The sequence below is a fragment of the Cygnus atratus genome, chromosome 5, assembly GCF_013377495.2.
Source record: "Cygnus atratus isolate AKBS03 ecotype Queensland, Australia chromosome 5, CAtr_DNAZoo_HiC_assembly, whole genome shotgun sequence".
In the NCBI taxonomy this organism is placed as follows: Eukaryota; Metazoa; Chordata; class Aves; order Anseriformes; family Anatidae; genus Cygnus; species Cygnus atratus.
This window is the reverse complement of record NC_066366.1, coordinates 64,160,539-64,175,573: the sequence shown is the minus strand read 5'-3', so window position 1 is coordinate 64,175,573 and position 15,035 is coordinate 64,160,539. Positions and strand designations below refer to the sequence as shown.

The 15,035-nt window shown below is 43.2% G+C and overlaps 1 protein-coding gene across 1 annotated transcript in view; it reads right to left on the bottom strand.

The window, feature by feature from the left end:
- The window catches only part of MDGA2 (MAM domain containing glycosylphosphatidylinositol anchor 2), a 334,490-nt gene that overhangs the window by 36,318 nt on the left and 283,137 nt on the right, over positions 1-15,035 (bottom strand). The window contains exon 10 of the mRNA XM_050711142.1: positions 12,348-12,496. Coding sequence (XP_050567099.1) covers positions 12,348-12,496 — 149 coding nt within the window. The remainder of the gene's footprint in view (positions 1-12,347; positions 12,497-15,035) is intronic.

Below are 15,035 nucleotides of genomic sequence, written 5' to 3'. Positions count from 1 at the left end.
TTCATGACCTTCAGACTCTCCCTGTTACTGAACTGCACTTCATGACTGCACGTTTAATGGAAGCAGCTACTGGAGTGTTGGCCGACTCCAGAGTCTGACCGGGGACACGTGAAGGATGCTTTGAAATACAAAAACTTGGAAGAATCTGAGTCGCCAATTCCAAAGCCAAATCCAAAGCTTAAATACGTTAATGTCAGAATATTCTCCAGAGAGCTATTAATGAGATGGAAAAATGTTCCATATGTGCAGACAACGTCTTGGCAGACCTCAGCACCTTCAGAAGCCAGTGGAGGGTGACCAAAACTATGCAGTCACCACGAGGAAAGACACACAAGGTTGTTTGTCCCCATCCTCCGACTGGAGTGCTGAGAGGGATAGTTACAAATAATGCTGTGTGATTTTTGATTCTTTACGAATCTGTGTGTGCAACACTGACTCTGAGCAGTGGAAACTCCTTATACTCTACACTGCTTTTTCCATACCTGCTACATGCAGAAGGATTTATAGTCTTTGAGTTGCACAGAAGCAAAATAGCTACTCTGCCAGTGTCACACATTTCAGTTTTACCATTCTTTAATCTGAATACATCCTCACTCCATGACTTAAACCAAACTAGCAACTACCAGTCCGCATTAATAATAAAGTGTATGCATCAGCTAACCCTACTCACAGTGCCTATGGGGTCTTGTGGTTGGGAGGCTGCACCTGATGCTGGCTGTATTCTCCATTGATGCTTCAGGACCAGCAATCGCTGCTCCCAGAGCACAGCACCCCCACTGCCACCTTTCCTTCCCTGCGGTCCAGTGGTTCTGTTCAGCTCATAGGCATCATCAAAGCTCAGCTGCACAGTGCAGCAGACCTGGTGCTTTCTGACTGGTGCTTAAGGCATCAAAGCCGGTAAAAGGGCTGGGAGGCATGTCCAGTGAGGAGAGGCTGGGGACACTCGGGTTGTCCTGTCTGAAAAGAAGGCGGCTCAGAGGTGGCCTCATTGCTCTCTGCAACTCCCTGAGGAAGGCAACTGCAGAGAAAATAGGAGTCTCTGCTCCCTGGTCACCAATGGTAGAACGTGGGAACGGCACAGAGCTGTGCCAGGGGAGCTCCAGGCTGGGCATTAGGAAACATTCCTTTACCGTGAGGGTGGTCAGACACTGGCACAGGCTTCCTAGCGAGGTGGTTGATCCCCCAGGGCTCTCATTAATGTGCTTTCTCTTCTGGTCAGCCCTGAAGTGGCCAGGCAGTTGGACTAGATGATCTTTTAAAGTTCCTTCCAACTAAACTATTGCATTGCACTGCACTGCATTGTATTCTATTCTATTCCATTCTATTCAGATAAATTAATATCAACTGCCTGTCTGGGCTATTGTTTTCCTTATTGTTTTGGAACTCTTCTTGTAAAAAAGTTACCCAGAGCTTGCATGAAAATATGAGCACTACTAACAAGACAAATACAAAAAACATTTTCAAATGAACAACCTTTCTTCTGGTGGATCTTAGTGACAAAAATGCACTCAGGATTGTAATGTCCAGCACTGGTCTCCCTAAAGCACGATCTTCATCCGTACCCTCGCTAACCCTCTTAGGTGTTACCATGCTTGGCTTGTACCACTGAGGGTGGATTCTGTCTGCTGGCAGAGCAGATCCTGGTCTGCAGTGTCCCAAGGGAACAGAATTCTTCAATGCACAGGGACGTGGGAGATGGAGCCAAGTGTCCACTCACTGCAATAAAGAAGGGTTTACAGCAAAATGCAGAACTGCCCTGCTGCCTTTGCCAGATGCAGAGTTTAAGTAATTTCTTCCTGCCTCAACAGAACAAATTCAGGCTCGTCCTCACTTCTCGCAGTGCAGTGTCACGGGGCTCTGCTGCCCCCACGCACTGGGTGAGGGACCCTCCGGAGGTGCCAGTAAATCCACTGCATCTCTTCTGTAAAGGGTGTACCACTGCAAGTCCTTCAAGTAAAGGCACAATTTCAGAGTTTAATGGAAAGTGTTGAGGCACCTGTTGACTGAAAGCAGGCTGCATTATCTTGCTCTTAGGAAAAGGTCACAGTGTGGACTTCTCATCTGCGTGGACTCAGATCAGACACAACCTTGAATCTGCTGACACTGCATTCAAGTACATACCTTTCTCTCCCTCCTTAGAGAAAGGCTAAAATGTGATATAAACCAGCAGAATCCATTTTAAGACTTTAAAATTGGCTAAGTCCCAGATGAATTCACACAAGTCTATGGGATTAAACAAGCGCTGCCCTGTTCCCCGCCCCAGTGGCACAGGCCTTCCTACTCTTGCACCACTGCTAGGCAGCTCTCAAAAGACGTTTTCAATTTTTAATCCCCGTTTTGTTAGGCATTCACAAAAGGCGGGTTAATTATTAAACCGCGTTAAGGATGGTTTTAAGGGTAAGTTTCTCATTCCCTCTCAGTGACAGAGCGAACCAGAAGTTCACACACTAGAACCTGCTGCCCTCACCCATCAGAGCACAGAGCACAGCAGCGGGGGCGCTGGGCACTGCCAGCAGTGCTACTGCCAACAGCAGGGATGTGCTTCTGCATGTCAAACAGCAGTCTGTCTGCAGTAGCCAGACCATTGTTTTTATCAGGGCAACAAGAGAGAGAATTATCAAAGTGGCGTCAGGATTTAGTCCCTAAGTTTAAGCTAAACACTTTACGCTTATAAGAACAACTGCATTTCCGTGATCGGGAAAGTATCCCAGGACAAATTTCATATTTTAGTGATAATGACTTAGCTGAGCATACCGCAGTGCCACAACCTTCCCTGGTTGGATCTTGAACGGCACACAGCACATTCCTGTCACTAGCGAGCTAATTCATTTTCCTGTGATTTCTCAAAGCTATTTATGAATGACATTTTTTTTTCCATACAAAATAATTACATAGTGACAAGTCAATGAATGTGGCTGCAATCAAGATGACAAACCCAACCCTTTTAAAGCATGGCATGCTGGAGCTTTACTCTTTAGCGAGCACAGTGAACACGCTAGGTTGTCTCGGTAAATGAACTGGAAAAACAAGACTGCATTTTAAGCAACCTACATGAATCTCTGCATAAATAGATCAAGGAGTAATAATGCAATAAGACAAGCGCGTGATGCCAATGTGCATTTTCAAGGAAAGCGAACATACTGATTTTGCTTAAGTTTTTAAGTAAGAATGATTTTTTTGCCAAAAAATAACAGCTCAACTGTCAGATAAGAACATTTCAACAAACCATTTCTTAAATACTTAAGACAATCACTGCATGAGAGGAAAGGAAATAGCCACTAGATTTTTAATGAAGTTCTCAAAATGTAACTGTGATGTTTTAAATTAGCTCCAAAACACAGACGCATTGCAGTAGGGTGCTGATTTGCTTATTGAATGGCAGTATGGTTTGTATTCGATTTAAATATATGTATGTTTCAGAGAATAAAGAATTCTCTAGCAGCAAAAGTATGGATGGAACAGTTGTCTTGAGGGCCAGATCACTCATCCCAGCAGTATATAGTTTCTGTAATGCACATTACTTGAGGAAAACACTTACTTAGTACATACGCTAGCTAATACATTGTGATTTGGCTAAATGTCCCTCATCTAGGAGCAAGCAAAGTCTGTTTAAGGAATTGCCCATCTAACTACATTATTTAAAAAAGAATGAATCTCATTTACCATCTCTTTTCTCCAAATGGAAATAAAATTTGCACAGGCCTCACAAAAACAAAGAAATCCTTCCTGGTCTCAGTTGTGCCAATAGAAACAATACATCATTGTGGACTGGGAAAAGGTTCGGTTTCTTAATGGAATGCTATTTTTATTGGTAAAAATGATGTTTTAACCTTTTATTTTTTCTTCTGAAATTGCATGCATCTGTTTCTGCAAGGACAGAATTTCTGGTGTGAGACAGGGAGGCAGGGAGACAGCCCCAAATGCCCCAGTGTCCGGCAGGCAGCTGGGATCCCTCAGCCATCCGCTGAGGACCACACAAAGGCACAGGTGGGTCTGCAGGTACACTGCACATGACAGCCCAGCGTGAGGGTCCCGGTGTCCCTCTCAGTGACATGGGACACCCAGATTTCAGGCTGCTTGTGCAACTCCAGTGAAGCACCTCTAAGCGTGAATCAAGATGCTGCCTTTAAATATGCAGAGGCAAAAACTCATTTCCCAAGGCGAGCCCTACCAGCAGTGAGTGTTTCTGACCATTCTCTATGTTTCAGTTTCCTAAGCTCAGAGAGAAGCGGTGCCAATGGGTTCACTGCAGCCCACGAAATAAGGGCTGTGGGGCCGTGTCCTGCCGACACGGGGAGAACACAGAGGGTGTCCTTAGGGCAGGCCTGGCACGTGGGGGAGCAAGAAGATGTAAGGACACACGTGGAGCTACCACAAGGAAAAAGGTGAAGCTCATTCAGTGAGAAACACTTCTGCAGCCGGGCTGAGAGCTCAGTTCTGGCATTATTTAATTTGGGGGCACTTGGTGATCTTGGGAGTAGTGGTCTTTGAGTGCCTCCTGTGTGTGTGGATGCCGCGGCTGGGGCTGGTGCCCAAGGGACCCCCCCCACCCAGTTCCAGCCCCATGTCAGGGCTTCACCGCCCTCTGAGGGAAGAACTTCTTCCTCATATCTAATCTAAATCTACCTTCTTCTAGTTTAAAACCTTTCCTAGGCATCTGAAACTATCTTCACTAAAGAAAATGCTTCCTTCATCAGAATTAAGTGTCTGTAACACTCACAGGCCCTTTCATATACTAAGTTATAGCTGCAGTTATTTATGCTATCTTTTACTATGTTGAAAAGGATACTGCATGCCAGACACAACTCTCACTCGTCATGCATTTGCCTGATGACATATGACTTAATTTTTGTGTAGATCTTCAGTTTTCAAAGTTTCATTGCTCTATTTTGCAAATCCTTTAATATTTATGAGCCACTGTATGACATCATATGAAAACAACCCTATCAGAACCATTGTTGTCACAGGTATTTTTTGAAACGCTTTTGCATTACATCCTGTAATGTATAGTTTGTGCTGGAGGGGTGCCCACCTGGCTCAACAACTTGCAGAAACCCCCTCGGCTGCACGCTGAGGATGAAACGTGCTGCTCAGCCACACACGGCGCTGACTGCACCACTCACAGCCACAGCCGTGTGTCTGTGCACACATGGGTACACCTGCAAAGGGAGCCTCTACCCTACCTCAAGTGTTTAAATGTAGTCAAAAGCAAGTAACTTGTTTACAGAAATAAATTCCTCTAGCTTGAGTAATTCTCTCACTAAATTGCTCTTCAATTCAATCCATTTTCTCCTGCATCTTTCCTAAAGTTTGACTGATGCACTGCATTTGTCAGCAGTAATCAATTCATACTGCAGATTTTCCTGCTGAGCCAGAGTAAATGAGAACCAAGTGTGACAACCATGCACTGACCAAAGCGCCATGGACTCGGGCAATGCTGGGTGAGAGCTCACAGTGCGGAGTACGAGCATGTCTCTATTCTTTTTCACTGAAGCGAAACGTGCAGTGAAAGCCTCAGGCTACATTCCTGTCACTGCCTCGAGCACATGAGCATGGTGACCACCTCCTGCCCAGGGAGGGTTTGTTCTTCAGGAAATTACTGCTTGCACGTTGCTGGCAAAAGTCAAGGAGACTTGGCCATGGAGCTCCCTGGCTCCTGCAATGTATAAATATACAGGGAGAGAAGTATAGGCATGCCTGAGACATCCTGAAGAGAGGGATTAGAAATATTCACCAAAAACATAAGGTGGTTCAGCAGGGGCTTCCACAGACCTGGCTACAAAGTCAGAGAATTCATACACTCTGTCCCATTAACATTTTTTTTCAGTTTTTTGATTAATGTGATCTTGCCCTTCAATTTTTTTCCATAATGGCATCTTTCTCCTTAACCCATCCACATGCTCTCAGAGCACTGGTGGGGCCCTCCTTCTCTGCTGCACCCCTACTCCCCATCAGAGTTGACCCAAATGAAGAGCTGGGTTCAGAAACCTCTGAGAGTGACAGTAGGACAGATGGACAGACACAGGCAGGACAGTCTTCTGGGTCTTGTTTCTTTAGGAACCCAGGCCAAAAAGTTCATATAAATTAGGTATTAAAATTGGTAATGAAATAGCAACAGTTTATTTCAGTCTGCTTATATAACAAAAACCCAACCAAGGCAGTCCCAGCAGGCAGCAAATTGCAATTGCAGGCAGCAACTATGTCAAACTTTGCCGTTAAGTTTTTTTGTGAAGAAAAGGAGTTCTGTTTTATGGTGCAAATTTAGTGGTAATGAGAATGGCCACATTCTGCCTGGGATTTCTGTTTGCATTGCTAGCAAACACAGCCAGCTACCTCCAACACAAGCACACCGGCAGCTCTGGGGACCCACAGCTCAATGCCCAAGACAGGGAGTGTGGATAAAGAGAGGAGCATCTTTGTCAGCTAGGACACTGTGGGATCAGAGTCAGAACATCAGCACTTGACAGCAAAAGATGTATTTATATGTTTAACTTCTACCTCTGACTTCTTAAGACATTACTTTTTTTTTTTTCCCCCCAAAAAAATATGCATAAGCATTTGCCTTATCTTTCAGAAAACTGGGAAAAGTAGCCATATTTTTAAAATAACAATTAAAAGAATTTGGTACAAATCTCAAAGGACAGCCCTCAGCTTGCTGTTTTGAAAGACAACCCTCGGTTTTGTGAAGAACAAGCATAACAAGCGTCAGCATTGCAAACTGAAAATTGTAAAACAACCATTGCTTCTCTAATTCAATTTACCAACCCCAAGAAAATCAATAAGAATCGTGCTTCTGAATGTTGCACTACTTTTTTTGCTGAATTCTCTGTCTCTAATTTCACGAGTGCAGATACAAGAGGAGAACAGCAAAGCCTCGTTTAGACTTCCTGAAGGAAATGCACGCTGTGAAGAAATCCTCAGAACAGCTATTTCCCTCTGGAGAAGAATGCTTAAAATGTTTCATGAAAACATTAGAAATATTCCCATATACATTTGAATTAGCCTTTTCAACTCTCCCACTTCCCCTGCTAAAATTAATTACTACAGATGTGAGTACTTATTTTTGAATGGCTCTGAATCAAATTTTTATATACATTTTGATGTACTGCTACTGTAAATTTTCTGTAGCATAACAAAAGAAAATACCAAGCTTGCAAACATCTTTCCCTCTGCAATAGATTGATTTCGTGATGACAGCACCACGATCCTGATAGAAGGAACATTTGCAAAACGATTACCCATCAGGTGGGGGCCTTGAGTTTGCTAAAATACATAAATTTCTCATAAGTGGCTTTCATTCTAAGTATGTTATTTTAGTAAATACATGATTTCCATTCATCTCTTTCCATTTTCACTCTACAGGCAGAAAAATGACACTTATTTTTCCTTGTGATTGCCTCTTCCCCTGATGGCACCTATCCTCTCCCAATTTTGACTTTCTTAGTTTCCCTGATTTGGCATTAAACCAAGCTCTGTACTTTTCTCAAAGAACTTTCCTAGTGCTCGCACTGCACTTTCCCTTGGCGTTTCTTTAACCTCTGTTGAAAATGCTGAACAAGTTTCTTCAGCGTCGTGCTTTCCTACCATTAAATTATCCTCTTGTGCCTGAGACGTGCCTGTATTTTGCCGCTAGTGACAAGGTATGTGACAGGATGCAGGCTCTGACAGAAATGTGTAACACTGTTCTGGTGACTCAGATGAGGTGGAGCCTTGTAGCCCTATTCCAGGGACATTAAGAAAATTAAAGAAAGCCCCATCGGAAGAGAAGTGGTCCCACAGGTGCAGCGGGCTGTGCTGTGCTGGGTTACTGAGCACCACTAAGAAGAAAGGGAGCTCGGAGCCCTAAGCCACTGCACGCACACAGCTGTGTGGCTGGCCACTCTACTCACAGAATGCAAAGATGCCCAAATCCCTGTATTTTTAATATATTACTACTTATTTTGGTGACTGCACCAGACAGATGGGACCTTCAGGGGTCTAGGAAGTAACCAGACTGTGACTGCTGCATGGACGTGGTCCTGTGGAAGAAGCTGTAGAGCAGGTAACAGTTAAAAAAAAAAAAAAAAAAAAGTGCTTCTGGAGGCTTCTTAACAAGAAGTAGTCTTCCCAGACCTGCTTGCTTCAAATGCAAGTGAAGGTGAGGTGGGTGGTTTGTTTATGCCATCATCTCTTTTTATTGTAATTCACTCAGAGTGAATTTGACTTGGGAACAGAGAGAAATCTGCAGCTACTTCATGCGAGCAGTCTGGAGTCAAAGTTTGATTTCTTTGGAGGTTTTTCAAAGCAGTAAAGTGAGATCATTTTCCCAAACTCTCAATTTCAACTTTTTCTAGTTACAAGGTAATTCCAAGATTTTTGATTATCCCTCCCATCTCTCCATCACCTTCAAACCCCTCCATGACTAAGTCGGGATTGCTGAGATGAATTCAGTTCACTTGCTCTTCCTCTGCTGTGAGATCTGTATTTTCAAGCACAAGATGTATTGCCCACATTCTTTGACAACAAGTGACCATAGGCTCTTACCTACTTCTCTTGACCGTGCCCTTCTCCATCCCTAATTTCCAACCTACTCTCATACAAGACTGCGGTAGTCATAAATGAGCATTTCAAAGGGACCTGCTTTGCTGCTCCATGCATCTCTTATTTTTCTGCTCAAATTTGTGTTCAAATTTCCCCTTCACCAGTGGGAACATTTTTAGGGATGCTCTGAAGCACTAGAACGATGTGATCCTCTAGGCTCCGGAATGTGTTCTCCTTCACTGCCAGCCTGGAAAAAGCTCAAAGTCTGTAATGTTAACATTTTAAAATTTCATTTTATGAAAATTAGAGTTTTTATACAACGCTGAGTGTTTTAGATCCATTTTTGCACTTGCCAGACAGTTGCAGAAAACAATGCAAAGGATGTGCTTAATAATTAAAGTTTTAAAGGGCAAAGAAGCCTGATAATGAAGTACGGCATAGCCAGGTTCTTTCTTCATTAAAAAGACAAATTGTTCTGCTAGGAATTAGTAGCTTATTATAACAACAGGAAGATATTTCTGCTGGTTGGCATGTAGCACGACTATAGAGGTGGAGATGTCTCTGCCTTGACCAGTTCAGACGAGCAAAGTCTTGAGAAATTTTGCTGGCAACAGAAACTAGAAACTGGCGAGAAGCTTCCAGTGCCAAAGGTGCAACACGGGCAGAAAGCAGGGGGAACAGAGCTGAAGCAAAGGAGCTGGGCCATGCTGAGGTCAGGGAAGGGTATGTGATGAAAATAATTTTGTTCTGTTTGCCTCTCTCAGCAAGGCGGGGAAGAAAGGCAAGCTGTGCAGAGCTAAGGTATCTGTATGTCTTCCATTAAGAGAATTTTATAGGTCTCCTCCCATGTCTTTATTTACAGCTACAAACTGCCCATGAAACACAGTGATAGTGGCAGTTTCTACGTCGAGTGTGTCCTGATGGCATGGCACTGTGTGGTGGATGCTCCCTCCTGGGAGGATCCAGGAGGAGCAGCAATTATTTTAGAGCACTTTGCTTTCTTTTGCCTTCTGTTGTTGCATTTGGGGAATTCTTTCTGTAACAGTACTTTTTAAGAAACACAGGCTCTTGTCTGTTTTTCTAGTTGACACAGCCCATGGACAGTGGCCTCTCGGTGCTGGGCTTTAATTGGCTTTGAGGACGCTGAGCTGCAGAATCTGCCCCACCCGCGGTGCCACAGCATCCAGCCGCCGAGCGGTGCACACGGTTCTGATCCTCCTTACCTCAACCGTAGTAACTGCTAAAAAATGAGGCACCAACTAAACAGCCATAGAGTTTCCTTGTTGAGTGAGTGTGAAAGCTGCTGTCTGTGTGCTTTTATAGGGCCTGGGGCCCTCAAGCACATCTGGCTCCACTGGCCAGGAGACAGCACAGCTCTGTACCTCATCCATCCCAGTCCCTCGAAAATCCCTCAGATCCTACAAGTATTCCCCAAATACTGCCTGGATCCTTTCTTAAGTGAAGCAGCGATATACAAGTCAGGTAAAGAGAAACAGGCGCTTGGACTCAGATGTTATCATTCTTAATACAAAAACAATTTACTGATGAGATAAAGGCAATACCATTGAGCTAACCACAAGCAGACGCCAACACACCAACCTGACGTAGCCCACCAGCAGTGTTTGCAATGCATTAGAGAATAAAAATATTTAGAAATGCAGTCAAATAAGAATAGCAAAATCCTGTAAAAAATGCACTGCTAACTCAAATAAATTATCTAAACACAGACGTTTCAGAGGGCAATGTGCTGACAACAAGTAGCGGCAGGTGTCAGAGGAGGTAACAATTTTAATTATCACCCATGTTTTAGGAGGAATTACTGCAGGAATGGACGTGTGTCCGGATGGCTCACTAGTTTCTAAATTACCCAAATTTTAAATGTGGCTTCAGACAGAGGAAAGGAACATATTTTGATTAACCTGAGAGTGGATTGTTGCGGTAATTAAAGTAACTACTAATTTTAAGCACCAAAAATAGATAATTAAAAGTAAGTTAAAATGAAATGGAAAAAGAAAAAAAAAAAAGAAGAAGCTAAAAAACCTAATGCCACTAATTTCATTATATATATATATTTTTTTTTACTTCAGCAAATTCTTTTTTAAATTTAATAATTCCTCTTGGGTACTGGGAGTAACAGAACTGATTTGTACCCAGTGATGCAAAGAGTTGCATAAATATTTATTAAAAGTCACTGATTTTCATTCCAAATGAGTCAGATTCAAGCAGAAGCAGACTCTGAGACGGCACCCGCCAGGTGTCAGAGCTGCTCCAGGACCTGTCCCAGCCAGCTCCACCACTGCACCGTGCAAAGCCCCATCCACTCAGCATTAACAATGTGCTCAACTTGGGTATTTGGTTTGCAGCTTGCTAAGCTCATCCCAGCAGGAGATCTGTGGGATAACAAAATACGTTCTGCACTCAAATTTTCAATATCTATATACATCTTCAAGAATTGGTCTTAATCCCTGTTTTCTATTCTCACCGCACAGACTATTATCTCAGGCATTGAACACCCAAACGTGTACTTTCTCAATCAATCAATTCAGGTATTATTTAAGAAAGGCAAGCTCAACAGGAAGGTACAAAACAAGACCTAAACAATATCTGGTGGATTGTCCCAGGTATGTAGTGAAACATCTTCATTTAATGGCAGCAGGCCCGGGCTGGGAGCTGGGGACGTGCACGACATGGCACGGCACGGCACGGCTCGGCACAGCTTCCTCTCTGTGCTCACCTCGCTCTGCCAAAGGCTGGCAGCCCAGTGGGTAACAGGTGATGCAGAGGTGAGCTTGGTGGCCAGGGAGGCATCCACAGCAAGAAGCATCATTACAAACAATGCATATTTTCATTGAGAAAGCCTAGCAATGCCCAAAATCAAGCTGGCAACATCAGCGTCTGGCATATCTGTAGAGTTTCGCATGGACAGACCCTAGACAGGATCATGGATAAATGGTATGGCACCAACATTTTTTTGCTTTTCAGAATATAGACTTGTGAGATTTTGTATGGACTTATCTGGAGAAAAGCGCAAGCGTGAACAAACATTAGGTGCCCCATGAAGCAGAGTAAGGGAGAGGTGTTCCAATTTAATAATTGAGTTTAAGCAATGCACAAATTGGTTCTTTCAATTTAATTGACTATTAAAGCTCAAGCTTTGTAGTGATCACTTTAAAAGAAGACATGATATTTTTCTTTTAAAATTGTGAAGTGGTGAATTAATGGTGATGACTATCAATTCCTCTGCAAGCAGGTTGGTCCCACACATCCTTAAGGGAGCCAAATCCCACTGATAAGTTCATAGCGAATCTACAAAGACCCATCTGTGATCAGCTTTAATGTGGTCAAGGAAGATGTCGGTTCTCAAGGATCACTACACGTTTTGGTAGCAAAGCTACAGCTATTCCTGTATGTATTAATTTACATGGAAGATCTAATATAAGATATATAGATACATAAAGATGAAAAAGTTTCATTTCATTGCAAGCTTCTTTTATGCAATCTTTCCAGTGTATCTTGAGCTGCAGCCTCTGCAAACCTGAGGAACAACTTTTTAATCTCTGCATTTCACACTGGAAATGTGCAAATTAGTTTCCAGGATCTGCACACAGCAGAGGACTACTGCTGCAAGATGGCAGCAGATCTTCCAGAAGGAGGAGAGACAACTCCGATTCACAGAACGTGAAAAGAGTGAGGAAAATGAATAAATAACATGAAGTAAAATAAAATAAACAAAAATGAATAAAATAAAATAAAATAAGGCCAGGCAGCCCTCACAGAGGTCAGCACATCAAAAGGCACTTCCTGCATGAACCATTTTCTCTCCTCACCTGCCTGATCCCTAGGCGATAGGCAAGGATGCGGTCCACAGCGTCGGGGTTCATCTGGGTCCACTGGAGGCTGTAGGAGTAAACACGGGGTCTGTTCTGCCACAGGGGGTTGTAAGTGTCGTAGTAGAACTCGGGGGCATAGGCTTTGCCTGCAGGAGACAGCAACAAAAAAGGGAAAAGAAAGAAACCAAAATGATCAGACAGGCAGTTTTGGAGCCAAGTGTTGATACCCAGCCTGTAACCGCCCTCATCTACCTGCATTTTGAGTCATTCTGTTAAACATCTTCTTCCAGAAACACATTTTGGAATTATCAGCCTCTATTCTTTTTTAAAAGATTCGTGGCAATGGTTTGCCTTTATCATTGACTGATTCCTCAATGGCGTTCTTGGCCCAGGTGTGAGCAGGGAAGGGGAAAAAATCACTGAGCTTCTAACAAAGCCAAGCTGGAGCAATGTAACACGTCTCTGCACTAATTTTTCATGGCCCAGCTGATTAAAATAGAGATATCAAAACAAGCTGCACTGCACTGAGCAGGGAAAGACTCAGTGACAGCTGCTGTACCTGGCACAAATAATACAGAATGACATCCGTGAGCTGGGAAATACAAGATGGATATTTCCAGCGACCGCTGCCTTCATCGCATCTTCTCCTCTCCCACCTCCCAAGTGAAAACATGCATAAGCCATCTTTTGTAACAGTGCAGATGTGCAGACTTACAGCATTATGTACATTATTTAGCAGAACATACCAATCTGCACAACAGATACAAAGGGGAAAATGACATCTCACAGTGCATCCTTGGTTACACGAGCATTCCACCGAATACTGTTATAGCCTTCTTTCTTTATAAAGGTGAAAAACCTAAGCACGATTCCCCAAACATATGACAAAACGCTATTTGAATTCATTAAATTTGAGTTTCTTTTAAACCCATGAATACCAGTGACACCTTCACAGGTAAAGTACCTTTGTGGCCTCTAGGATGTCCCATAAAGAGTGATTTGTGTACAACAGCAAAAATGACACTGAGTGCCCAATCTGGTTGCCCAACCATAGGCATGTAGTGGCATCTGAGGTGCACAGGGGTAGCTGAGACGTCTAACCAGGGTGGCAGATGTAACACGGGAACTATTAGAGACACAGGATTTGCTAGAACCATAGCTGGAGCTGCAGGCACCATCCTTGAGCCTGTACCACCAGGCACTGCTGCACAAGCAAGTCAGTGGAGTCCACAAAGGCTCCCAGAAGACTTGGTAGGGTTAGGGGCATCTGAAATTAGAGCTGACCCAAAAACCTTTGAGGGGACAATGCTTCCTTAAAATTCACAGTTACAGCATACCCCAGAACTCTCAGTGGATTTGGCCTAAAGGAACAACGTGTTTCAGAAGTGAAAGAGCGCACACATTCCAGAGAGACACTCATTAGCTTTTTAAGTCATTTTTCATTGATCTCTTTATAGCTCATCATACCACCACTACAATGTTGCTTCAGTTTCTTAAAGTAAAAAAAGTTTGGATTGACTCAAAACAAGTTTTAACAGCTGGACTTGTAGGAAGCTTGATTAACCACCAGTTTTCGCCCTGACAGATACAACTGGATCAAAGCCCCAAATCAAAACTGACTCATTCATGGCACATGTCCATCCTTGCCCTGCATGGCTCTGCCTTCTTTGAACTTTCTATGGTTTGAGAGCAATACTGTTGGGAACAGGACATGGCAAACACAAACCAGGTTCTGCTGTGTTAAATGTGGCATTTTATCACCTGAGTTATGCAAAAAGGAGATGAAGCATGGAAAACAGAAACATTTGCAGATGATATCCTCCCATGAAGGTCTACAAGAGACTTGGCATTAGACAAAACCAGAAGCAGAATGAGGTCTTTCCACATCCCAAAGCTCATACCTCTGTTCTTTTTCTGTGGGGATTTTGCCAGTGGAAGTAATTATGAAATGCAATGAAAGACACAGGATGGCCTCAGGAGAAGATGTGAGTTGCCTGCTCATGTAGACCTAGGAAAGGTGTATGCATTCACTACTCAGCCCCTTAAATTCGGGTATTAGGAGTGTATGCCAAAATACACAAGGTATTATTAGAGATGGATGGGAAGCGTTTGCCCTAGATTTCTCAAAACTCCAATCATCAGAAAGGTATTGAGAAAAGGGAAAAGAGGAAGGAAAAGGATTGTCAATATCTTGTGGTTACTGAGTAATCTTTTACCTTTGGCTGTGTTATCCTCTCCAGCCATGCCTTTCTTTCCAGAGGATGAAAGGCCCTTTTAGCCAAGTTAGTTTAGCCAGATTGCCCAATGAGGCTGCACATTCAATTAGAGCAGATTAGAGCAGATATGTTAGTGCTGAAGTAGCAAGCAACAATACTCCAAGGAAAAGAAGCAAAGCTAAACTGCTGCTTTCAAAAATGAAATGTAAGATAAATGAAAAGAGGATCACTGGTTGGTAAGATTTGTTTTCCTTATTTATGCGCAGTGAAAATAATAGAAAAAAAACACCTCACGCTGAATGCAAATGATAATCTTCCCCCTTCTACTGCAGGTGGACATAATGGCATCTCTGGGGGTCTACAAAAAGGATCCATAATTAGACGCTTGTCACAATACAGGCACTTGAACAACATAGTCACCTTTTGAGAAATAATGAGGGCTCATGAAGAGTTGCATTATTCTAAATCC